At 42.5% G+C, this 27,231-nt stretch overlaps 1 protein-coding gene across 1 annotated transcript in view; it reads left to right on the plus strand.

Annotated features, from left to right (window-relative positions):
- USP2 (ubiquitin specific peptidase 2) overlaps positions 1–23,357 on the plus strand; it is a 106,182-nt gene extending 82,825 nt beyond the window's left edge. Inside the window, 7 exon segments of the mRNA XM_044282349.1 lie at positions 1,241–1,305; positions 8,623–8,726; positions 15,027–15,107; positions 16,956–17,034; positions 20,845–20,952; positions 22,492–22,612; positions 22,788–23,357. Coding sequence (XP_044138284.1) covers positions 1,241–1,305; positions 8,623–8,726; positions 15,027–15,107; positions 16,956–17,034; positions 20,845–20,952; positions 22,492–22,612; positions 22,788–22,875 — 646 coding nt within the window. The 3' untranslated portion in view covers positions 22,876–23,357.
- The last annotated feature ends 3,874 nt before the right edge of the window (positions 23,358–27,231 follow it).

Raw genomic sequence — 27,231 nt, forward strand, 5'->3', positions numbered from 1 at the left:
AGATTTTTATTTATTTTTACTTTTCTTCGTCTGGAGATCCTCCAAAAATAAAGGAAGACGCACTGATCACAGAACCCCATTTTGCAGACCGAGAAAAACTGTCGTGTGCATAAGCCTAAGGCCCCTTTCACACGGGCGAGTTTTCCGTGCGGGTGCGATCCTTGCGGCGAACGTATGGCACCCGCACTAAATCCTGACCCATTCATTTCTATGGGGCTGTGCACATGAGCGATGTTTTTAACGCATCACTTGTGCGTTCAGTTGAAATCGCAGCATGCTCTATATTTTCCGATTTTGACGTGACGCAAGCCCCATAGAAGTGAATGGGGTGTGTGAAAATCGGATGGCATCCGCAAGCAAGTACGGATGCCGTGCGATTTGCACGCATGGTTTCTAGGAGACCATCGGGATGGAGACCCGATCATTATTATTTTCCCTTATAACATGGTTATAAGGGAAAATAATAGCATTCTGAATACAGAATGCATAGTAAACCAGCGCTAGAGGGGTTAAAAAAATAAAATAAAAAATAATTTAACTCACCTTAGTCCACTTGATCGCGAAGCTGGCATCTCCTTGTGTCTCCGCTGCTGATGAACAGGACCTGGGGTGAGCTGCTCCATTAAATAGAGCTTAAGGACCTTCGATGACGTCACTCCGGTCATCACATGGTCTTTTACCATGGTAAAAGATCATGTGACGTACCATGTGATGACCGGAGTGACGTCATCGAAGGTCCTTAACCTGTATTTAATGGAGCAGCTCACCCCAGGTCCTGTTCATCAGCAGCGGAGACACAAGGAGATGCCGGGCTTCGCGAGCAAGTGGACTAAGGTGAGTTAAATTTTTTTTTTTTTTTTTTTTTTAACCCCTCTAGCGCTGGTTTACTATGCATTCTGTATTCAGAATGCTATTATTTTCCCTTATAACCATGTTATAAGGGAAAATACAGTCTTCAGAACATCAATCCCAAGCCCGAACTTCTATGAAGAAGTTCGGGTTTGGGTACCAAACATGCGCGATTTTTCTCACGCGAGTGCAACGCATGACAATGTTTTGCACCTGCGCAGAAAAAATCGCGTATTTTCCCGCAACGCACCCGGCTCTTATCCGGGCAAAAAAACTCACGCCCGTGTGAAAGAGGCCTTAGAGTTAGGCCATGTTCACATTTGTGTTTTTTTTCTTCTTGATTTGTTACTATGTCATTTTTATATATATTTTATTTAATTTTTCTCCTAAGTGATTCAGAGAAAGGCAAGCAAATGTGGAAGAGGTACCTGGAGCGGGAAGACAGCAGAATTGTGGGTAAGTTGAAATAATGGACATCTAGCCTTATTCACATGAACATAATTTACATCCGTGTGTTTAGTGGACAGCACACGGATCCATAGGAGAAGGTGCTGCCACTTCACACCACTTCACATGCACTATTCTGGTCTGTCAAGGACCTGAAGACAGGTGCCTCAGTGGTTGCCAGATCTGTATCCTAAGTGGACATACAGACATAATAAAAATTGTCTGTGTTCTCCGTCTGCAACGGGCAATTTTTTAAAATATATATATATATATTTTATACATCTGAGTGGATAATGTAATTTAGTTCTTAATTGTTCGTGCTAAGGATATTTTCATTGTGCTTTAATTTGCCTTTTCTTCAAAACTTGTAAATCATTTTTTCTTGCCGCTCACACAGAATGTGTTTTTTGGTTTTTTTGGGTCATTTTCCAAACCAAAATCGGCGACAAAGCTGCTTACAACACACTTCCCTTTGGTTTCAATGGGAAAATGCAACATTTGTGCATATGGTGTATTTTGTCCAATATCAGGGATTGAATTCAGTTTAACCCCCTTCACGAATGCCATACGGCTAGGGACGTGCTAATTGCACATGCCCCGTGCAGCTAGCACGTATATAAACGTTATGGCACCTCTTTAATCAAAGCGCTTGAATTAAAGCTTATGCCCCTGCACTGCTGCTGTCATGGACAGCATACAGTCCAGTAATGCTGGCAAGGGACCAATCAGGGTTGTCCCTTGCCAACGATCGCTCCGATTTGGTTAGTCTGCCGCAATCTAATTGGTTAGTCTGCACAGTGTTAAAATGCTGGTGTCAGGCTCTGATCTGCAGATCAGAGCCTAAAATCAGGTACCATATCCTCCGTGCCCCTGATATGTGAGCACCCTGCCTTCAGCTTTGCCAGCTATGCACTGTGTAGGTGCTGGCTGGCCTGCCCCAGCCCTTGTCTGTGCCCCCTTATACGGTCCCCCTTCTGTATCTGATGGCGACGGCTCTGTTCCTGAGCTGCCACCATCAGCAGCGAGTGTCAGCTGTATGCTGACACTCTGCTGTAACCCCTTAGATGCTGCTGTCAGCGGCATCCAAGGGTTTAACAGAGGGAGGGGGCTTCCTCTAAACCATCGGGCTGCTGTGCTGAGATGGCAACCGTACGCTTTGCAAAGGAATCATCAGTGTAAAACCGATAGTATTATACTTGGCAATGCAAGAGCATTACAAAGTATAGTACAGCCATCAGCCCCACTGGATCTTCAAGATCCAAGTGGGACTTTCTAAAAAAGTGTGAAAAAAAATAAAAAAAAATAGGTAAATGTAAATTAAAAATAAAATTGCCTTTTCCTATATCCACTCATTTATAAGAGATTAAAAAATGAAATAAAATAAACTGCACATATTAGGTATCACCGCATCCTTAACGACCGGCTCTATAAATATCACATGATTCACCCTGTCCGATAAACACCATAAAAAAAAAGCCATTTTTGTCATCCTCGCATCACAAAAAGTGCAACACCAAGCGATCAAAAAGGCGTATGTGCCACAAAATGGTACCAATAAAACAGTCACCGCATCCGGCAAAAAATCAGCCCCTACATAAGAAAATTGGATTAAAAAAACTATAGCTCTTAGAACGTGGAGACTCTAATCCTTCACTTTTTTTTTTTTTTTTTTGTTTCAAATATGCTATTATTGTGTTAACGTGAAATAAATTAAAGTAAACCTATTGGGTATCGCTATGTCCGTAACAACCAGCTCTATAAATATCACATGACCTAACCCCTCAGCTGAACACCGTAAAAAATTAAAATAAACTGTGGGAAAATTTATTTTTTTGGTCACCTTACTTCACAAAAATTGCAACACCAAGAGATCAAAAAGGCATATGCCCCCCCCCCCCCCCAAAAATAGTACCAATCTAACGGTCACCTCATCCCCCAAAAAGAGACCCTACCTAAGACAATTGGTCAAAAAATTAAAAAGCTATGGCTCTCAGACTATGGAGACACTAAAACATCATTTTGTTTGGTTTCAAAAATGCTATTGCGTAAAACCTAAATAAATATGAAAAACTATACATATTGGGTATTACCAAGTCCGTAACAATCTGCTCTATAAAAATGTCACATGACCTAATCCTCAGGTGAACGCTGTAAAAATAAATAAAAACTGTTCCAAAACAACCCATGTCACCTTGCCCCATAAAGTGTAATAATGAATGATAAAAAAAATCATATATACCCAAAAATGGTACCAATAAAAACATCAGCTTTCTGCAAAAAACAAGCCCCTGCACAAGACTATCGGGTAGAAAAATAAAAAAATAAGCCGTTCAAAAAATGGAGACACAAAAACAGAATTATTTTTTTTGAATGCTTTATTATGTGTAACTAACAAAGTAGACCTATTTGATATCATTGCGTCCGTGACAACCTGCTCTATAAAAATAGCATATGATCTATCCTGTCAGATGAATGTTGTAAAAAATAAACTGTGCCAAAACAGCCTTTTTTTTTTGGTTACCTCTCCTCACAAAAAAGTAATGTAGAGCAATTAAAAATCATATGTACCCCAAAATAGTACTAATAAAACCTGGCACCTTATCCCCTAGTTTCCAAAATGGGGTCACTTTTTGGGAGTTCCTACTGTAGGGTTCATCAGGGGGGCTTCAAATGGGACATGGTGTCTAAAAAACCAGTCCAGCAAAATCTGCCTTCCAAACACCATATGGCGCTCCTTTTCTTCTGTGCCCTGCCGTGTGCCCATACATCATTTTTACGACCACATGTGGGGTGTTTCTGTAAACCGCAGAATCGGGGTAATAAATATTGAGTTTTGTTTGGCTATTAACCCTCGATGTGTTAAAGAATGAATTAAAATGGAAAATCTCTATTTTCCAATAATTCTTGTGGAACACCTAAAGGGTTAACAAAGTTTGTAAAAGACGTTTTGAGTAACTTGAGGGGTGTAGTTTCTAAAATGGGGCCATTTATGGGGGGGTTCCACTTTGTAAGCCCCACAGAGTGACTTGAGACCTGAACTGGTCCTTAAAAAGTGGGTTTTAGAAATTTTCTTAACCCCTTGGCCACCAGAGGTTTTTTCGTTTATTTTTCCCTATTTTCCGTGAGCCGTAACCTTTTTTTTTTTTTTTTTTTTTTTTTTAATATTTCCAGTGACATGGCTGTATGAGGGCTTATTTTTTGTGGGACGAGTAGAACTTTCTAATGCCACTATTAATTATGGCATAAAATGTAGTGGGAAGCGGGAGCAAAACTGACCCATGCCCTTCATTCTCCGGGTCAGTAAGATTACAACGATGCCCCATACGTATAGGTTTTTTTATGTCTAAATAGTGTATAAATAAATTTTAAACTGAATTTTTATTTAATTTTTTTATCACCATATTCTGACCCCCGTAACTTTTTTACACTTATGTCTACTGAGCTGTTTAGATGCTATTTTTTTGCGGAACAATCTTTACTTTCTATTGATACCATTTTGGAGTGTGTGTGACTTTTTGATTACCTTTTTTTTTTTTTCCCGGTAAGAGAAGCGATGAAAAAATGGCAAATCTGCCATTTTGACCTTTTTTCCGCTACGCTATTTGCTGTATTGGAATTATTATTTTTTTCTATTTTAATATGGGCGTTTTCAGTCGCGGTGATACCCATTGTCTGTGTGTATATTTAAAAAAAATAAAAATAATTGCTCATTTTGTGCCTCATATGAGTGTATTAACTATATATTTTTTTATTTTGGTTTGGTTTTTTGCATTTTATATTTGCCATTTACAGTCAACTTTGCTCATTTCTTATCCTGGCCTGCCATCTGGTGGCCAAAATAAGAATTGCAGCATAAACCCTTTCAGCCTTAGGCCTCATGCAGTGTCCGTTCCGTTTTTTTGGGGCTTTTTTGCGGATAGGACGCGGACCCGTTCATTTTACTGTCCGCATCAGTATGTCCGTTACGCAGCCCTGCAAAAAAAAAAATAACATGTCCTATTCTTGTACGTTTTAGGCATTGTTACACTGGATCAACCCAAAAAACTGATGTCATCCGTGTTGTGTGTGTTTTTTTTATTTATTTATTTATTTATTTTCACGGACCCCAAAACACATACGGTTGTGTGCACATAGCCTTATCAGCGAGGCTGAGAGTGTTCAGCCCGACTACCGATGCCCGAATTAGCCACCCGGGACATCGGTAGTAAGCCCGGAAGCGCGAGCTTAGGGGTTTTTGTGCATTTAGGTGCCGTGATCTCACTTGATCACGGCATCTAAAGCATTTTAATTGGTGATTTGGCATTATTGCTGGTTACAGTAATTAGCAGAGATCTGTCTGCCATGACGCCTGCTGCACATGTGAGCGGGCGCCATGTTCGCACATCACCCCAGCACCGTACGGTGCTGGTAGCGAACGGGTTAAAAATTTTAAAGAATTGCTTCTAAACTTCTAAGCCTTCTAACGTCCTAGAAAAAAAAAATTACATTTACAAAATGATGCCAACATAAAGTAGACATATGGGGAATATTAAGCAATAAATATTTTGAGGTATCGCTTTCTGTTTTAAAAGCATAGAAATGAATTTTGAAAATTGCGAATTTCAAAATATTTGGTAAATTTGGGATTTTTTCATAAATGGGAAATATATTGACTCAAACTTGTGACTGTCATGAAGTACAATGTGTCACAATAAAACAATCTCCAGAATGGCTTGGATAAGTAAAAGCTTTCCAAAGTTATTACCACATAAAGGGACACATGTCAGATTTGCAAAATTAGACGTGGTCACGGGGGCATCAATGACCCTTGGTCATGAAAGGGTTAATTAAAAAAAAAAATAACACGTCAGTTTTTGGCACAGCGGTTAGTAACTTGCTGTGGTTTTGCACGCAAAATCTGAAATTTTATTATAAAGTTGTGGAACTCTTAATTAATTTATTTTTTTATAGTGGTTGAGCCTTGTTTGCATAAGGGCTCATGCACATTTTTTGCAAGGTCGGATGCGGACCCGTTCATTTCAAGGCGGCTGCAAAAGATGTGGACAGCACACAGTGTGCTGTCCTCATTCATCCGCAAGTCCGTTCAGCGTTCTTGTCGTCCGTCATACGGAGAAAGATTGGACAGGGGGCAGGACGTTTCGTTCCACAAAATGCAGAACGCACACGGCCGGTCTCCGTGTTTTGCGGATCCGGAATTTGCTGTCTGCGCAAACGCCAACGGTGGTGTGCATGAGCCCTAAGACTGGACAAGCAGTAAGAGTAAAGAGGCTCTGGGCTTCTTATTATTAAAACGTCTCTGCTATGGGAAGCATGCAACTTATCTGATCCGTCAGATGACGGTTAATAACGAGTGGTGCTAGAGGTAGCGCAGGTTGTTGCATGCATGTATTAATTCTACTTTAGATTACTTTAGTCTTAGTGGAGGGGGGGGGACTGATTGTTGGGGTTCATTCACACATGCAGTGTTTTAATTTTTCATTTTCCTTTGGTGTAGTTGTGTGAATTAAACCTTTTAGGTGCAGAATATAAAACCTGTAGGCAGCGCATGTTTATAGTGGCATACACCCAAAGCTATTAAAAGAGCTTAGCGGTGAACTAGCAAAACCATTAACAGATTTAGTTAACCAATCACTGGTAACAGGAGTCGTCCCAGAAGATTGGAAATTAGCAAATGTTGTGCCCATTCACAAGAAAGGTAGTAGGGAGGAATCGGGCAACTATAGGCCAGTAAGCCTGACATCAATAGTGGGGAAATTAATGGAAACCATACTTAAGGAGAGGATTGTGGAACATCTAAAATCCCATGGATTGAAAGATTAAAAACAGCATGGGTTTACTTCAGGGAGATCATGTCAAACTAATCTTATTAGATTTTTTTTGATTGGGTGACTAAATAATAGATGGAGGAGGTGCAGTAGACATCGCTTATCTAGACTTTAGTAAGGCTTTTGATACTGTCCCTACATAGAAGGCTTATCAATAAAGTGCAGTCTTTGGGCTTGGACTCCCATATTGTTGAATGGATTAGGCAGTGGCTGAGGGACAGGCAACAGAGGGTTGTAGTCAATGGAGTATATTCAGACCATGGTCTTGTTACCAGTGGGGTACCTCAGGGATCTGTTCTGGGACCCATATTGTTTAATATCTTTATCAGCGAAATTGCAGAAGGCCTCGATGGTAAGTTTTGTCTTTTTGCTGATGACACAAAGATTTGTAACAGGGTTGATGTTCCTGGAGGGATACACCAAATGGAAAAGGACTTAGGAAAACTAGAAGAATGGTAAAAAATCTGGCAACTAAAATTTAATGTTAAGTGCAAGATAATGCACCTGGGACGTAAAAACCCAAGAGCAGAATATAAAATCAGTGATACAGTCCTAACCTCAGTATCTGAGGAAAGGGATTTGGGGATCATTATTTCAGAAGACTTAAAGGTAAACAGACAATGTCATAGAGCAGCAGGAAATGCTAGCAGAATGCTTGGGTGTATAGGGAGAGGCATTACCAGTAGACAGAGGGAGGCGCTCATGCCGCTCTACAGAGCACTAGTGAGACCTCATTTGGAGTATTGGGCTCAGTACTGGAGGCCATATCTCCAGAAGGATATTGATACTTTGGAGAGAGTTCAGAGAAGAGCTACTAAACTGGTACATGGATTGCAGGATAAAACTTACCAGGAAAGATTAAAGGACCTTAACATGTATAGCTTGGAAGAAAGACGAGACAGAGGGGATATGATAGAAACTTTTAAATACATAAAGGGAATCAACAAGGTAAAAGAGAGAATATTTAAAAGAAAAACTGCTACAAGAGGACATAGTTTTAAATTAGAGGGGCAAAGGTTTAAAAGTGATATCAGGAAGTATTACTTTACTGAGAGAGTAGTGGATGCATGGAATAGCCTTCCTGCAGAAGTGGCAGCTGCAAATACAGTGGAGGAGTTTAAGCATGCATGGGATAGGCATAAGGCCATCCTTCATATAAGATAGGGCCAGGGCTATCCATAGTATTCAGTATATTGGGCAGACTAGATGGGCCAAATGGTTCTTATCTGCCGACACATTCTATGTTTCTATGCAGTCAAAGTGTTTGACACGAGTCCTGATGGTGAAATCTGCAGCAGCACACCTCTTTAATGTGAAGGTTTATGGATGGGAGGAATAGCGTGTAGCCTGTACGGGAAAATTAGTTCTGCTGTCAGGTCTTGGTATACAGTAGCTGTTCTGCGTTTTTACCTGTGTCTTTTGACATTTGTGCTGTTTGCCTAATGTTGTCTTATTTCATGTGATTACTCCCTGATTGCCGCATGTTTCCATCTTCTTACAGAGCTGTTTGTAGGGCAGTTGAAGAGCTCCCTGACATGTACTGAATGCGGATATTGTTCAACTGTATTTGATCCCTTCTGGGACCTGTCTCTGCCCATTGCTAAGGTAGTATTAAAATACATTGTGATTGTACAGGGGGGATCTGATCTATGGGGTTTGGCAGTGCCATTGATCAGATGTTTGAAGAGGTGCTGCGGCCTCTGCACACCATACCAAGCACAGCTCATATAGTGGTTGTGCTTAGTGTTGTAGCCCAGGTACTTTCACTTGAATGCGCCTGAGCGGCACATAGGCTATAAAAATGATGAATTGTGACGTCACTGGCATAGGAGGAGGCCGCAGCATTGCTACCTTTTCAACCAGGTGAATAGCAGGGGTGCTAGGTGTCAGACCAGATATTAAAAACCTATCCTAAGGATTCCTAGAAAACTCCACCAAACATGTCCTTTACTATTGGGGCACCGAATAGATACCCTCACAAAGGCACGCTGAAGTCGAGTCATTCATGCCATATGACAGATCTGATCGGATCTTCAATGGATGCCCAGACCAGGCCACAGGTCATTGATCTCTGCATCAATCAATCAGTAAATGGTGGATTTAACTTGTGACATTGTTCAAGACGGCCACCTTCATAGACCAACCAAACTTTAGCACAATACAGTTTTTGATATTTCCCTTTTTAATCTCCTAGCAATCATCAAAATATATAACCATATAAAAATCTAATTCTCCTATGGAAATTACACCGGCATACCTGGAAAATCCTGCCACAATGTGAACCACCCAACTGTGACATCAGCTTAATCATACCCATTACATAATAACTGGTTAGTTGGAGAGTTCATTCCTGAGCTTTTTCAACCACACCGAGACATGACTGTCTGCGAGAGAGACCGCTCAGTGGTTTAATAGTATCCCAAAGCAAACATAATTTATTTTTTATTTTTTTTCCCTAGGGGTCTAGGTGCTCCTTTTCTGGAGAAGTTTAAATAGAGTGATGGTTACACACGTGTCCTGCTGAACGATTCAATGTCTCAACTCCAACATTAAACAAATCGCAGCCAATAATGTGTGATAATGCAACAACAAACACCAGTTTCAAGAGCACACCTATTCAAAATATCATATTTTATTACATACCATAATTACATTATAAAACCCATAAGGGACAGATTATGCAGGAGAGAATATGGAATCAATGTGTGTCCCCTGATTACACTGAACTGGTAAGGGCACAAAGGCAATAACATCAAATTATAACCATCATGGTTAAGTAAAAAACACTGCCCGAATCCTACACCCACCCAGAATCCATCAATAACACTCCATCTCAGAGGGCACAATGCCTAACTGTGCTAACAACAAGTCCCCAACACAATATTACTCTTGAGCAGCCTAATAGCCTACACATACATGGACACAGCTGTGGGGACACCAACCAGCGATCAGGAGACACACCACCCCATCACGATTCAATGTCTGTGGGACAGATGGAGCTTGTTTCCTTTAGTCCTATAGACTTTCAGTGGATCAGCAAGTATGATCTTCACTCCATGAAAACTTCTCCACGTTATCGTGTGCTTAGAGGAGCAATGGGTGGCTCAAAGCCCATCCTCTAGTGATCGGTGGGGGTCTCTGTTGGATGACTCTCCACAGAGCCGAGTGAGCGGAGTACATCCCCTCAGCCCACGCACAGCACACAGCTCTCACTGAGAGCCAGTCAAAGACCAAGAGGCATGCCCTTTGTGTCCCTTGGTTTTTACAAATGACAGAGGTCTCAGAACCTAGACTGAAATGTCTCTCACGTCACTGACTTGTCCAAAGTTATAAATGTAATGTCATAAATGTAGTCGGTTCAGAAGAGCCTTGGGAATTAAAATTGTGAATGCATTTAACTTTTATGTCATTAGAGCAGAGATCAAACCTGTCCCCTCACATAGGGCATCATCAGATCTGCTTGCATTGTGTGTGTGTGTGTGTGTGTGTGTGTGTGTGTGTGTGTGTAAAATTGACTTTCAAAGTAGTTAAAGGGCGTCTGTCAGCAGATTTGTACCTTTTTGAACCTGGCTGACCTGTTGCATGAACGCTGCTCTGTCTGCATTTGCCGCACCCTTTCCACTTTGGCAGGACTAGGTGTGATGAAGTCTACACTGCCGGGTCCTGTCAAAATTCAGGGGCCGCTGCAGTTGCAGAGAGAGAGCCCTTTAAAGGGCTATAGAGCTGAGGACACGGGTTGCTAGATGGCCGCTAGCACATCCACAATACCCAGTCCCCATAGCTCTGTGTGCTTTTATTGTGTAAATAAACCGATTTGATACATATGCAAATTAACCTGAGATTAGTCCTGTATGTGAGAGGAGTCAGAGACGGGACTCATCTCAGGTTAATTTGCATATGTATCAAACCGGTTTATTTACACAATAAACGCACACAGAGCTATGGGGACTGGGTATTGTGGATGTGCTAGCGGCCATCTAGCAACCCGTGTCCTCAGCTCTATACACAAAATCCTGATGACAGGTTCCCTTTAAGTGTTAGGGCAGCACCCTCCTTGCTCCTAGGGGCTCAATTCCATATAGTAAAACATCATTTTTCTCAGCGATGCGGGCACATATGAACATGGGACCAACACAGATGCCTTCAGCTGCCAAGTGCACATGTAACAGATCAGCCAGTGTCATAGCAAGCACTACATTTTGCTTTCTGAAAGCTACACGGAAAACTGCAAAATATTCTGCTTGTAAAAGTCGGACGGTTAGCTAGGACGGCTCATACAGTACCTACGTAGTATAGATAGACAATAATGACATCACTGGAATCTATGTTTTTCTATCTCTGAACGCGCTCAAATGGGCCCATGCTCTGTATTGCTAACGAGGCATCTCTGGGATTACACGAGCCAATAACCGTCCAGATCATCGGAAACGACCAAAACGCAAGCGAAACACTTCATCAGGTGATCCTGTAGGCACCACCAATCATAGTTTCTGGGCAGCAGATTGTGTGGTCTAAACAGCTATCTGCTGCCCAGAAACAATGAGTCTGTATGAGGACGAGGGACCGCAATGCAATGTAAATGTGCGGTCTCCTTCACGGAGTGAGCAGCCGGCTGTCGGGATGGAACGCTTCCTTCCTGACAATCGGCTGCAGAATCGTCCCGTGTAAATCCAGCTTCAGAGTCCAGGGGATACAATACAGGGTGCAGGCTGTTTGATGGCTTTCTGCGGGGGAGTGAAAGGGATAATAATTGCATCCTTGGACTATCCGTACATTATAAGAACAAAGAGAAAATGGAGCTCAAGACGCCAGAAATAGAAATAATTATAAATATTTATTTATGTCGTAAAAAAATTCATCAAGATTACATATAACAAAATGCAATGATACAGGGACAAGAAGAGAACAGGGAAAAAATGGCTAACAGCGCCACCCTGGATGGAAGGCTCTGGTCATGAATGTAAAAAAGGCACAATCAGCGAACTAGGTACATAATATGTTGGTACATAATAATGGCATAATAGCACCGCAGATGTCAATAATTACAGTGGTGAGGGTGAGTCTACAGGTATAGATAGAAAAGATGGGTCAGAATGGAAAAACCCATATCCCAAAGGGCAAAAAGCATCCAGTTTCTAAATCAATGCCTAATGGCACAATGGAAATCCATATGAAAAAAACCGGAATGCACATAATAAGGAGGGACTCACCACAATCACGAACCAAGAGAGAACCAGCCAGGATGGCGCCACCCCAACGCGCGTTTCGGCGTACCTTCGTCAGGGGGTAGCGCCATACTGAGGATCAGACATTTTAAAATCATGGTGAACCAATCACACCCCAGCATTTGCTCGTCCCCAGGTGCGCTGTCTCAGGCGCGCAATCACTCCGGGCAAACCACATCCGGACATCCCGAGCCCGGCGTCAAGTCAGTGACACGCCCCCCACGTGACAAGGCACATGATTGGGCGTGAATGACGTATAGACGCACAGGCCCGGGACGCCGGAGGCGGCCCCAGATGACGCGCGCACGCATCACACTAGGGGAGGAGCTGCAGACACCCGTCTGCCGCGATGAAGGCCCAAACCTGAGAGCGCTCCTGCGCACAAGAACAAAGGACAGAAGGAGACCAAAGGGAGGGGAAGGAAAACAGAGAGCAAGAATGCCGAGTGTTATAGGTGGGCAACCAATGTGATGCATACTTGCATGAGTATAAATAACTCAAATACATGCAGTAGTGTGCCCAATACAATAAACGGCATCCGTTGATATACACATATATAGAAGATTATAATATACTTAACAAATGCAAGTACCCACTAAGACCATATATAAAGTGCAAGTGCATGTATGTGCATATTATACATAAATTGGCCTATACATGTCAAAACATTATTGCCCATATCAATAAAGTCCTATATATATAGTGTACACGCTATATTGTTTGGGTCTTTCATTGGTCCTCTGTATTGGGCTGGGAACATTCTTAATATATGGTTGAAGCTATAAATATCTACAATTGAAGCTATACCAACATCTTGACGCATCAAGACTTCCCTTCTATTTACTTCCTCTTCTCACCCCACTTTCCTGCACTCATGTTCTGCCACACCTTTCGGACATATGCCTTTCCAGGCTGTTCTTCACCCGGTGTTCCCCACACTTTTACCATCTTTGCTATATTGCACTTTGCACTTTACATAAATAACATATAGGTTCTCTTGTAAACCTTTTAATTAACTTCTTTAGTTCACCAGTTTCCACCCTTACATGGATCAGGGTATGATCCTCTTCATGCGTAATGTTCATCACCTCTACCACATTCATCTGGTCTCACTTTTTCTCTCCTTTCCTATATTATGAATTTATTATATGGTCTATTTTTAGAATTATATATATGTCTTTATACATGTTCATGTTTTATTGTGACATCATTGTCCGAATATTCAAGACTTACTAAAGTGTGGGTGTACACTATATATATAGGACTTTATTGATATGGGCAATAATGTTTTGACATGTATAGGCCAATTTATGTATAATATGCACATACATGCACTTGCACTTTATATATGGTCTTAGTGGGTACTTGCATTTGCTAAGTATATTATAATCTTCTATATATGTGTATATCAACGGATGCCGTTTATTGTATTGGGCACACTACTGCATGTATTTGAGTTATTTATACTCATGCAAGTATGCATCACATTGGTTGCCCACCTATAACACTCGGCATTCTCGCTCTCTGTTTTCCTTCCCCTCCCTTTGGTCTCCTTCTGTCCTTTGTTCTTGTGCGCAGGAGTGCTCTCAGGTTTGGGCCTTCATCGCAGGCAGACGGGTGTCTGCAGCTCCTCCCCTAGTGTGATGCGTGCGCGCGTCATCTGGGGCCGCCTCCGGCGTCCCGGGCCTGTGCGTCTATACGTCATTCACGCCCAATCATGTGCCTTGTCACGTGGGGGGCGTGTCACTGACTTGACGCCGGGCTCGGGATGTCCGGATGTGGTTTGCCCGGAGTGATTGCGCGCCTGAGACAGCGCACCTGGGGACGAGCAAATGCTGGGGTGTGATTGGTTCACCATGATTTTAAAATGTCTGATCCTCAGTATGGCGCTACCCCCTGACGAAGGTACGCCGAAACGCGCGTTGGGGTGGCGCCATCCTGGCTGGTTCTCTCTTGGTTCGTGATTGTGGTGAGTCCCTCCTTATTATGTGCATTCCGGTTTTTTCATATGGATTTCCTATTGTGCCATTAGGCATTGACTTTAGAAACTGGATGCTTTTTGCCCTTTGGGATATGGGTTTTTCCATTCTGACCCATCTTTCCTATCTATACCTGTAGACTCACCCTCACCACTGTAATTATTGACATCTGCGGTGCTATTATGCCATTATTATGTACCAACATATTATGTACCTAGTTCGCTGATTGTGCCTTTTTTACATTCATGACCAGAGCCTTCCATCCAGGGTGGCGCTGTTAGCCATTTTTTTCCCTGTTCTCTTCTTGTCCCTGTATCATTGCATTTTGTTATATGTAATCTTGATGAATTTTTTACGACATAAATAAATATTTATAATTATTTCTATTTCTGGCGTCTTGAGCTCCATTTTCTCTTTGTTCTCATTTATGCTCGGGAGCTTTAGCCGAGTTACTCTCATTAGGGGTGTCATTTTGGGTATATTGGGGGAGCACTGGCCCCCCTGGACCTCTTGTCCCCATTTTGGACGCCCCCAGGGTCACCCCCCATCTTTTCTATCCGTACATTATAGTAGTTCAAGGCTGTTTTTTTTTAATGGTGACATTCTCTTTAATCACATTTTGCCCTATTGTCTCTGTACATTCAATCAATAACGCTCCCACGCTCCACTGAATGTCTCTTCTATGCATCTTTCTTATACAGAAAAGTGTTCCTGAGGTTTCCCTCATGGACTGCATTCGTCTCTTCACCAAGGAAGATGTTTTAGATGGGGAAGAGAAGCCAGTAAGTGTCTCTTGTAATGGTCCTCTGAACGGTTGCATTTAGATGTAGTGCCTGATGGATGTCAAGTGTAGAAAGATATTCGTAGAAAGAAGCATATGCTTCATGGAAACGCAAGAAATCCACATGACATGGCTGAAAGGATCCTCAGCATAAAGCGAATGTCAGCCTTGTGTGGAGGACACGGTAGGACAGACCTAGCACTGCCCAGTAGGTATTACTGCCCTGACTGTGATAGCCTCTATAGTCTTAAAGGGGTTGTCAAGCCGTTAATATTGATGACCTATCATCGGGATACGTCATCAATATCTGATTGGTAGAGGTCCCAATCGGCTGCTTGAACAGAAGGCTGCGCTCAATGCATTGCACTTTGTCTCAGAAGTGCAGTCTAATACCAGTACCCGCTGCATTCAAGTGAGTGGAACGAGTACTTGTAATTACACTATGCCGTCTCCTTGTCAAACAGCTGATTAACGGGGGTGCCAGGTGTCGGGCCCCCTGGTCAGATATTTATCCTATCTAGAGGATGTCATCAATATATATGGCCGGACAACCTCTTTAAGTTGTCCATACACATTAGATGAATGTTGCCAAAGATGCTACCAGTAATTTTAGAGGAACCAATCGACCATCTAATGTGTATATGGCTTCCCAGCTGTAAGGGAAGAGAAGGCAGCAATTTTATTTTCCTGAGCATGCATGTGTATGGGAGAGTCGATAGAAATTGGACCTAACAGGCGTTATATTGAAATTGACTGATGCAGTGCATGCCTCAGCAGGAATTCATTGCCACCATATTTGGGTCCATATTACACGTATCAGCCATGGGCCGAGCCCTCAGTATAGTAATTACTTTTGCTACTCAGTCTATTTATGTAAGGCTACCTTCACACTAACGTTTTTTGCAGATCCGTCATGGATCTGCAAAAAAAGTTTCCGTTAAAATAATACAACCTCATTCATCCGTCATGAACGGATCCGTAATAAACACCATTGAAACTCAACGGGAGACGGATCAGTTTTCTGTTGTCAGAGGGGACAGATCAGTCTTGCTTCGCACCACATCTGGGACAGAAAAACACTGCAGCGTTATTCTGTCCGTGATGGGGATGCAACCGAACGGAATGCATTTTGGTGAGTTTCGTTCAGTTTTGTCCCCATTGACAATGAATGGGGACAAAACTGAAGCATTTTCATCCGTTATTGAGATACTATGACAGATCTCAATAGCGGAATTAAAAACTCTAGTGTGAAAGTAGACTTATACGTATCTGCCGTCATTTGCAGACCACTTGTAAGTGTCTGAACATCACTACAGAGTCATTTTAAAGGGGTTGTCCAGCCTTGGAGGTGAACAACCCAATCCTTGGAACCTGCAGCCAGAAAAAAAATGCGGTCCCACCCTTCCCGTGCTGTGGCTTCATCCCCAGCCTCTTTCAGGTCCCCACCTGGGCAGAAGTTGCTTGGGCATGTGACCACTGCCACCAGTCACTGGCCTGAGTAAACACGTGTCCTAGAACAGCACATCACTGGCAGTGACCATGGAGACTAGTGATTGGCCTCAGTAGTTATAAGACCAAGCCAATGATGTCCAGAAACAGGGGAGTGTTTTATTTTTATTTTTTTATATTGGTCACAGGTTCCAACGATTAGGTTGGTCGGCTCCTAGACCAGACAACCTTAAGACTGCTTTTTGTATTCAGTCTGACATTTACAACTAAAATGTTATGCACATTAAAATGTGAATATAAGTGACCCTGGATTGTGTAAAGTGAGACCAAGGCAAAAGAATATGTATGCACATCAACATCTTGTACCACCATCTCTAAACTCCTCCATTTCCTTTCTCAGACCTGCTGTAGGTGTAAAGCTCGACGAAGATGTACCAAGAAGTTCACCATCCAGAAATTCCCCAAGATCCTTGTGCTACGTATCCTTTCCATGGAAAAAATGTGTGAGCTTATTGGCCCTGATTCCTGTCCTTGGCTCTACCCTCTAAATATTCCGAAATCTTTTCAGATTTCCAAGTACACTACAATAGTCCCACCATGGGATTGAGATTAACTGTATCATAAATAACTATGATACAGACTGTTCGGATCAGGGAAGTCGTAGTCGGCCTAGGAGATGCAGCTGAAACACCGACTTGGTTTCCCAGGCCAATCATGGTCGTATGCACGAGCCCTTAGAAACCCCTCATGATCAGCTGTTATTGTGAGGGGGAAGGAGTAGCAACTGACAACCATATAATCCAAGGAAGGGCTGGAGCTATTGGAGCAATAGTCGCTCTATGTGATCTGACTGTCCAATCAAATATCAGCATAATATAATCTTTACCCCCATCCCATTCAACCCCTTTACCAGAACTATCAGTCACCACTATTGGCTTCACACTTTCCCCAGTCTCATGTGTTTACTTCCTCAGGATAACATTTAGGGCTCATGCCCACGAGCGTAAGCGCTCATTGCACGGGCACGACCGCGGGGCAGCCGCATGCGGATCGTGGAACCATCCACTTGAATGGGGTCCACGATCCGCATCCTTCGCTCCGCACCGCAAAAAAGTACTGCGTGCACTTCTTTTTTGCGTAACGGAACCCCATGGAAGCTCTCCATAGTGCTTCCGTTTCGCACCGCATCTCCGGACTTCCTTCCTTTACCACCTCTCCTCTCTGCCATTACTTCCGCAATTACTAGCACAGAAAGTGGATTTCTGAATACTGACAATGACATACATGGCCGTACACAACCTGTCCCCTCCATACGCCTCTGCCCCAATCTTCCAATACAGCCCCATGCAAAATTTCTGGTTTCACAAGACCTTCTTTGCTGTCCATCGGTGATGCGATGTCAGCCGTTTAACCCTTTCCATACAGCGGTCCGTACGGACCGCTGTATGGAAAAGGTTAACCGCTCAGGGAGCACCCTCCCTCTCCCATTGGGGAGCTGCTGTGCCTTTGCAGCCCCCCGATGGGAGAGGGAGAGAGCCCCATCCTTACCCTTCCCCGTCTGCGAAGTTGTGGCTAGAACTGAGCAGACGGGGAAGGTTCCCATGGCAACAGGACGCCTTCTCAGGCGTCCTGCTGTCCATGGTGCTGAACAGATCTATGCTAAAGGCATAGATCTGTTCAGTGCAAGTAAAATACAGTACAGAACCCTATATAGTGTTCTGTACTGTATTATACAGACATCAGACCCACTGGATCTTCAAGAACCAAGTGGGTCTGGGTCAAAAAAAGTGATAAAAAAAAGATAAAAAAGAAACACATTTATCACTGAATAAAAAAATAAAATACACTACACATATTGGGTATCGCCGCGTCCGTAACGACCTGATCTATAAAACGGTCATGTTACTTTCCCCGCACGGTGAACGCCCAAAAAATAAAAACTATGAGAAAATTGAAATTTTGCCCACCTTACTTCCCAAAAAAGGTAATAAAAGTGATCAAAAAAGTCGCATGTACGCCAAAATTGTAACAATCAAACAGTCATCTCATCCCGTAAAAATCATACCCTACCCAAGATAATCGCACAAAAACTGAAAAAACTATGGCTCTTAGACTATGGAAACACTAAAACATGATTTTTTTTGTTTCAAAAATGAAATAATTGTGTAAAACTTACATAAATAAAAAAAAGTATACATATTAGGTATCGCCGTGTCCGTATCGACCGGCTCTATAAAAATATCACATGACCTAACCCCTCAGGTGACCACCGTAAAAAAATAAAAATGGTGTAAAAAAAGCCATTTTTTGTCATCTTACGTCACAGTGTAATAGCAAGCAATCAAAAAGTCATATGCACCCCAAAATAGTGCCAATCAAACCATCATCTCATCCCGCAAAAAATGAGACCCTACTTAAGATAATCGCCCAAAAACTGTGGCTCTTAGACTATGGAGACACAAACTTTTTTTTGTTTTAAAAATGAATTCATTGTGTAAAACTTACATAAATAAAAAAAATTGTATACATATTGGGTATCGCCGCGTCCGTGACAACCTGCTCTATAAAATTGCCACATGATCTAACCTGTCAGATGAATGTTGTAAATAACGGGAAAAAAACGGTGCCAAAAAAGCTATTTCTTGTTGCCTTGCCGCACAAAAAGTGTAATCTAGAGCAACCAAAAATCATATGTACCCTAAACTAGTACCAACAAAACTGCCACCCTATCCCGTAGTTTCTAAAATGGGGTCACTTTTTTTGGAGTTTCTACTCTAGGGGCGCATCAGGGCGGCTTCAAATGGGACATGGTGTAAATAAACCAGTCCAGCAAAATCTGCCTTCCAAAAACCGTATGGCATTCCTTTCCTTCTGCACCCTGCCGTGTGCCCGTACAGAAGTTTACGACCACATATGGGGTGTTTCTGTAAACTACAGAATCGGGGCCATAAATAATGAGTTTTGTTTGGCTGTTAACCCTTGCTTTGTAACTGGAAAAAAAATATTAAAATGAAAAATCTGGCAAAAAAGTGAAATTTTGAAATTGTATCTCTATTTTCTATTAAATCTTGTGCAACACCCAAAGGGTTAACAAAGTTTGTAAAATCTGTTTTGAATACCTTAAGGGGTGTAGTTTCTTAGATGGGTTCACTTTTATGGAGTTTCTACTCTAGGGGTGCATCAGGGGGGCTTCAAATGGGACATGGTGTCAAAAAACCAGTCCAGCAAAACCTGCCTTCCAAAAACCATATGGCGCACCTTTCACTCTACGCCCCGCTGTGTGGCCGTACAGTAGTTTACGGCCACATATGGGGTGTTTCTGTAAACGGCAGATAGTCTTGTTTGGCTGTTAACCCTTGCTTTGTTACTGGAAAAAAGGGGTTAAAATGGAAAATTGGGCAAAAAAAATTAAATTCTCATTTCATCCCCATTTGCCAATAACTCTTGTGCAACACCTAAAGGGTTAATGAAGTTTGTAAAATCAGTTTTGAATACCTTGAGGGGTGTAGTTTATAGAATGGGGTCATTTTTTGGTGGTTTCTATTATGTAAGCCTCGCAAAGTGACTTCAGATCTGTAGTGGTCCCTAAAAATTGGGTTTTTGTAAATTTCTGAAAAATTTCAAGATTTGCTTCTAAGCCTTGTAACATCCCCAAAAAATAAAATATCATTCCCAAAATAATTCAAACATGAAGTAGACATATGGGGTATTACTATGTATTACAGAAGTAGAGAAACAAACTTTGAAATTTTGAAAAAATTTCCCAATTTTTGGTAAATTAGGTGTTATTTATGTTTGCAAAAAAAATTTTTTTTTTTTACTTCATTTTACCAGTGTCATGAAGTACAATATGTGACGAAAAAACCATCTCAGAATGACCTGATAAGTCAAAGCGTTTTAAAGTTATCACCACTTAAAGTGACACTGGTCAGATTTTCAAAAAATGGCTTGGTCCTGAGGTGTAATAAGGCTGTGTCCTTAAGGGGTTAAGATTTATCCTGTGCATTCCCCATTGTGTTTCCACAAGTCGAAAAACTCTGCAGGAATTCATCAAACTGACCCACATAAGAATCATTTACGTATGAGCCACACAGGATTAAAACAGATTGCAGGTCACAAGCTGTAAGTACAGGGGATGATTCAGCATGGTCTCAAACACAGCAATTAGACCTATAAACAGATTAACCCATGACCCAGTTTTTCTACCATCTCCCATTTACCTGGAGGCCACTGTCTTGCCCTCGTTTTACTTTTTCACGAGTTCTTTCCTTAACCCTTACACCCATCAGATCTGAAAAGGTTCTCGGAAGGTCGCATCAGAAGCGGCAAACTTTCTACGTTTGTGAATTTCCCACTGAAAGATTTAGACCTGCGTGAATTCTCCTCAGAACCAAGCAGTAAGTGCCTTTTCATGTATTTTTTTTCGCAGATGACACTACGTACGTGTTTACTTCAGATGACAATTAGGGATGAGCGAATCGACTTCAGATGAAACATGTTTTTTTACAGTAGAAATTGATTCATGAAGTTATTATGCAAAGTCTCGCAAGACTTCGCAAAGTAATAACTTCGGCTCATAGGAGCCAATACATTCTAATACTGTACGGATCATCATAGTTCCGTGGGCGGCCCGACGTGCACAGCATCATTGTAACCTATGATTACTCCCGTGCCCACGATCAATGCCGCTCCAGGACATATGGCCACTCACAGACCGTATATCACGGACGGCATACGGTTGTGTGCAAGAGGCCTAACAGAAAAGTTGCCCCTGTCTTTCCCCTAGCAGATGTCAGGTGAAGGAAGGAGCGAGCATGCTGAAATTTATAATGCCCAATTCTTGGCTCAACCAGGAGAGGTGTCTTACTCTCCTCTTCCTGATAAAAATGCATGCATGCCCGGACAAACCAAGAATACATGTCTGCGAGGTAAGGCTCCATTCACACGTCCGCAATTTCGTTCCGCAATTTGCGGAACGAAATTGCGGACCCATTCATTCCTATGGGGCAGCACAATGTGATGCCCGGACACGGAATTTGCGGATTTGCACTTTCGGGTCTGCACTTCCGTTCCGCAAAAAAAATAGAACATGTCCTATTCTTGTCCACAATTGCGGACAAGAACAGGCATATTCGATTAGTGCCGGCAATGTGCGGTCCGCAAAATGCGGAACGCACATTGCCGTTTTGCGGCTCCGTGGATCCGCAAAACATGTTGCGGAAGTGTGAATGGAGCCTAATGGTCAAACAGTTTGGAAATTCCTCTGCAGGAATTGTTGCAGATTTGCTGCAATTTGCCATGGACTTCACCCTGTGGAAATCTACAGCATAAATTGACATGCCGTAGATTTAAAACCTGCACCGCAGGTCCGTTTCCTCTGCAGATTCAATTTGCTGGTACATTATAAGGCCTCTTTCGCACTACCGTATGGCTATTTCAGTGTTTTGCGGTCCGTTTTTCACGGATCAGTTTTTTTTGTTTCCGGTCCGTTTTTCCGTATGGCATATACAGTAATTACATAGAAAAAATTGGGCTGGGCATAACATTTTCAATAGATGAAATGGATACGGAAGACATACGGATGCATTTCCATTTATTTTTTACGGACCCGTTGACTTGAATGAAGCCAGGGAACGCAATAATAGGACATGTTCTAGCTCTCAACGGAACGGAAATACGGAAACGGAATGCATACGGAGTACATTCAATCTTTTCTTTTTTTTTTTTTTGCGGAACCATTAAAATGAATGTTTCCGTATACGGAACGCAAAAAAAGCCTGCAAAACAAGGGGGAAAAAACGGTAGTGTGATGAGGCCTAACACTGCCGTTTTCCTGCACACGAGTAAAAAGATGTGGAGTTTTATATACAATCTGTATAACAAATAAACGGCTGAATTTCTTCATTTTACACATTTCTCGTTCTGTCTCTTCGCAGCTCACACTACCTATAATTTGTATGCAGTATCCAATCACTCGGGTACTACCATGGGAGGACATTATACAGCTTACTGCAAGAACCCAAACAATGGAGAATGGTACACGTTTAACGACTCCAGGTAATTATTAAGCTACAGTATTTGTCTAGAAATATTGCCAAATTTACTTTACATACCGTATGTAGGATGCTGTGCCACGGTACAGTGGATGGCCTTATTAAACCGTGTCTCCAAGTGGCCAAGTCTTGTCCCTTTTTTGTAAAACCACATACCTTTTTTGTCTTTGTCTCTTCAGAGTCACAGCAATGTCTTCCAGCCAGGTCAGGAGCAGCGACGCTTACGTCCTATTTTATGAGCTATCGGGACCGTCCTCCAGAATGTAGCCTGCCGTCCAGTGCCGACTGGAGAGAAGAGACTCTCGCGATCACCAGTGACACCTACAAGGAGGCTCACACATAAACCTACAATTGCATATTGTAGTGAGAAACACCAGCATTACATTCACTCACCAGCTGCCTTACCTGCGCAGCCAAAAAGAACTAGGATTGTTGCCTTAAACCGGGTCCTTGTGACAGTGGACGGATATCGCAGCAAAGATTTCAGAATCAAGACGCGATAAAGTTGCATTGGCTACTCGGTAATCTCTGTGATGTGTTATCGCTGGCTATCCTATCCGGCCAGCATCTCTCTGCCTCTTCTGGTTTTGCCCAGTGATGCTGCTCCAGACACCATATTGCTGCTGCTCTATTTGGGTGGTGTTAGGACAGGATTCATCATAGATATCAAGGACCGATCATAATTGTATTATTCTCAGGAAAACGTCTTTATGTGACTAACATCTCGTTAACGTGAGACATCCTCTGGTTTTTACAAGAAGAGTGTGTGTTAACTCAATTGTGGCGCCTTCAGTGAGAAAAAAAACTACATTTCAAGAACCACAATGGGGAAGGAGTCTCTATATTGAGAGATATCAGATCCAGAGGTCACCACTGTAAATATTAATGCTAATTTGAAGTGATGTGTGTTTAATGTATCCACCAGAGTCCTCAGCTCAGGACGTATCGCAGTCATATGAGATGAAACTTGCTACTGTTTTCCGTGACCATTCGTAACATCACTCCATACTGAGGGTTTGACGGTGCCTAGGATTCCCATCAGACGAAGCTTGGGGGGGGGGTGGCGGCGGCCATACGAACAGAATGATTCATGCACTGCTTGAGAGTTGTCTCCACAACAGTGTTATATAGATGGACTGAAGACAAAACTGGATTATTTTTTGCAACTTTTTTTTTTGTATGTTTATTCATCGACAGGCACAATGAAGTGTGCGGTCATATTTATTCTGAAGCGTGATTCGGTGGAAACGAATCACAATTTATTATGTATTTAAGGTCAAATATCTGGAGCTACTGATATGAAAATCACTTTATTGGACAGGAAATCTAATGTTACAGGGCAGATTTACCAGTAGTGTCCTACTTTACACTGTCTAAGAATACAAATCCCAGTCTCAAGGTGAGAAAAATGTTCTATTCTCTCCATGGACCTTTAGAAGTTGTCCTTGCACAATAAATTCTGTCCACATGGAGTGCCCCCCCCCCCCCCCCAAAAGAAAATCTGTCCATGCGCCCCAAAAACTTTTAAATGAAACTTAATAACTGAATCCCTCCTATTAGTTGGTGTAGTTTTACTCCAAAAATGCAGTTTTGGCGCATGGAGGTGCATTTAATTAATGCCCCATTTCTTGTGACACAATGCCCCTTTTATCAAAGCCCTACCCCCTTGTCAGACGAGGCAGCAAAAGCTTAAAGTGTGCAAACAGCTTGTAAATGTGATGCAAATCATGCACACCATTTTAAGTAGTAAATGTGCCCCAGTAAAGTGGTATCCCGGGTATATTTAGTTATGAGGTGGTCCTATCCCTGGAACCCCCACCGTTCACAAGAATGGAGGCTCTGTACTCCGTTGGGTGCCCTGAATTGAACAGAGTAGCCCTTTAGGCATGCGCTCAGCTGCTCCATTCATTTCCTTGGGAGTTCCAGAAATCGCAGAGTACAGCGACTATCTCCAGAAATCCCATAGAAATGAATGTAGCGGCTGAGTGTATGTCACACTGGCAGAGCCATTCATTTTGTATGGCTTTACAGGATATGGGGCATCCGTTCTCCTGATCGGTGAGGGGTCTCAACAATAGTATCCCCACCATTCTAATAGTTATGCCTTATCATGAGGATAGGGGATGGCCTAACATAACAAGAATACCCCTTTCAAGGTAATGTCGGCTGAACCCGGCAGATGTTGGTGGAGAGAAGGATCAGTCTGTTGTATTTCAACCTGCACTATCCTTTTGTTCTCTGAGGACATAAGCCTCTGTCAGATGTGTCTGGCAGCCCCTTACTCCCTCTTCCCATGTGAAACAAAGCTGAGCATTTATGTGGAGGGGGGAGGGGGGGGGGGTGTAACTGTCCGCCAAGTAAGTTAAGAGTTGCCCTAGAAATAGGTGATCTCTCTAAGGTTACTTTCACACTAGCGTTAATATTTTCCAGTGTTGAGTCATAGGGTCTCAATACCGGAAAAAAAAAACGCTTCCGTTTGTCCCCATTCATTGTCAATGGGGACAGAATGGAACGCTCAAATGCATTCCGTTCTCATACCGGAGAACAGCATGCTGCGGATTGCTTTCCGTCCTGGGATGCAGAGAAAGATGGATCTGTCATGACCCACAATGCAAGTCAATGGGGACAGCTTTTCTCTGTCACAATAGAAAACTGATCTGTCCTCCATTGACTTTCAGTGGAGTTCACGACGGATCCATGTTGGCAATAATAAAGATAATACAACTGGATCCGTTAATAACGGATGCAGACGGTTGTATTATCAGTAACGGAAGCGTTTTTGCTGAACCCTGCCGGATCTAGCAAAAAACTCTAGTGTGAAAGTAGCCTAATACCTATCATAAGCATCTTGGAAGACGTGAAAGAGTGCGCCGCCGTGAGGCATTATTGCTGATTGCACTGATGTAGATTGGATGAAGGATTGTTTGATCTGATAGAAGGTCTCCAGACATTGACCAGGTAAACCAAGCTAATTGCCCAGCCAGTCGGTGGCACTAAGTAAGTGGATACACTACAGAAACATCTCCATTTTTCTTTTGCACTGGTTTTGACAAATCTCCCTCCGCGTGTGAAATCGGTTGCTTCTATTCGTCGCTCACATTGAGGCCTCCGCTCTTTCACTTCTCCTGTGGATTCGTCAGCATTTACTCCATACAGCGGATCATTTTGTTACATTTGATCTAGCAGTGTTAGCAATAAAACCATTGTATTTGCACTGTAAGAAGTACCGTCTCTGTACTGTAGAGACCTGCATGTTGTGCCGAGCCGTGTAACGTGTAAGCATGAGATACGAGTGTGTGTAATATATTATGTACTGACAACTATGTAGAGAACTGGAGCTAAACCTTCTGCGTATCTCCTAGACAGTGAGTATTTTGGGGTCACCCACAACCCCCTCTCAGGCCACACTGAGCTGGTGCTTACCATGTAAGTGTGTAGGATTTGTAAAGAGTTCTGCTGTAACCCTAAGGACCTTATGTGTTCTATGCAATTGTACAGATCTTAATTATACTCTGTTTTGAAGACATGGCCGCCTCTTGTGCTTTGTTGGGTACGTTCATGTGCACACGATATTTTACCTGACGGAAGAGAGAAATTGCACTTTATTTCCTCAGTTTCGTCGCTCAGTGGTACTACGTGACTGCGCTGCTACCCTGGCGACACCGATAAAGAATGCACTCTACATATAGAATTGTAAAAAATAAGGTACTTTCATTATGATGCACGATTTAAAAACTAATATAAGGTATTGACACACACCACAGGTGAGGCACCAAACGCGTGGTCATAAATGACACAATAATAGTAAAGCATAACATCCATCCAAATTGGCGCCTCAAAACAACCCCAACACGTGTTTCGCGTTGTGCTTCCACAGGGTGTAGAGAAAGATAAAACACACCTACCAGATATAAATACCTCCCCTAATAGAAAACCAATCTGCACCTGGGTGGGATTCAGGATTCACAACACCATCAAGACACGGGCGCACTTGCTGGGGCGCTGGTTACGTGACGAGGCCGAATCACTCGATATCCCAACCCTTCATCCCTTGTACGGAAATAGGTAAATAAACATAATTTATCACTATTAAGCACTCAAAAAGGCTAAGGCAAACATAAAACCCATAGGAAAAAGACCTTTTGGGTATGAGCCCGAAAACGGAGAAATTAAGTCATGATCATCTCAAAAAGTGATGTCACAAAACTAGAGGTGGCCTAATTCAGTCATGGGAGCAATAGTCATGTACCAGATCAAAATAACAACAAAAAAATATATGATCATTTTATATGAAACTCACAAAATCCTATAACAATGAGTGAAACAAAACAGAAGGTGCATCTGTATAAGGCTACTGTCACACTGCCGTTTCTGGGTTCGCTTGTGACATCCGTTCAGGGCTCTCACAAGCGGTCCCAAATGGATCAGTTCAGCCCCAATGCATTCTGAATGGATAAGGATCTGTACAGAATGCATCAGTTTGGCTCCATTCCGCTCTGGAGGCAGACACCAAAATGCTGCTTGCAGCGTTTTGGTGTCTGCCTGGCGGTGTGGAGCCAAACGGATCCGTCCTGACTTACAATAGAAGTCAATGGGGATGGATCAGTTTACATTGACACAATA

Source organism: Bufo gargarizans, chromosome 2 (genome assembly GCF_014858855.1).
Source record: "Bufo gargarizans isolate SCDJY-AF-19 chromosome 2, ASM1485885v1, whole genome shotgun sequence".
Lineage (NCBI taxonomy): Eukaryota > Metazoa > Chordata > Amphibia > Anura > Bufonidae > Bufo > Bufo gargarizans.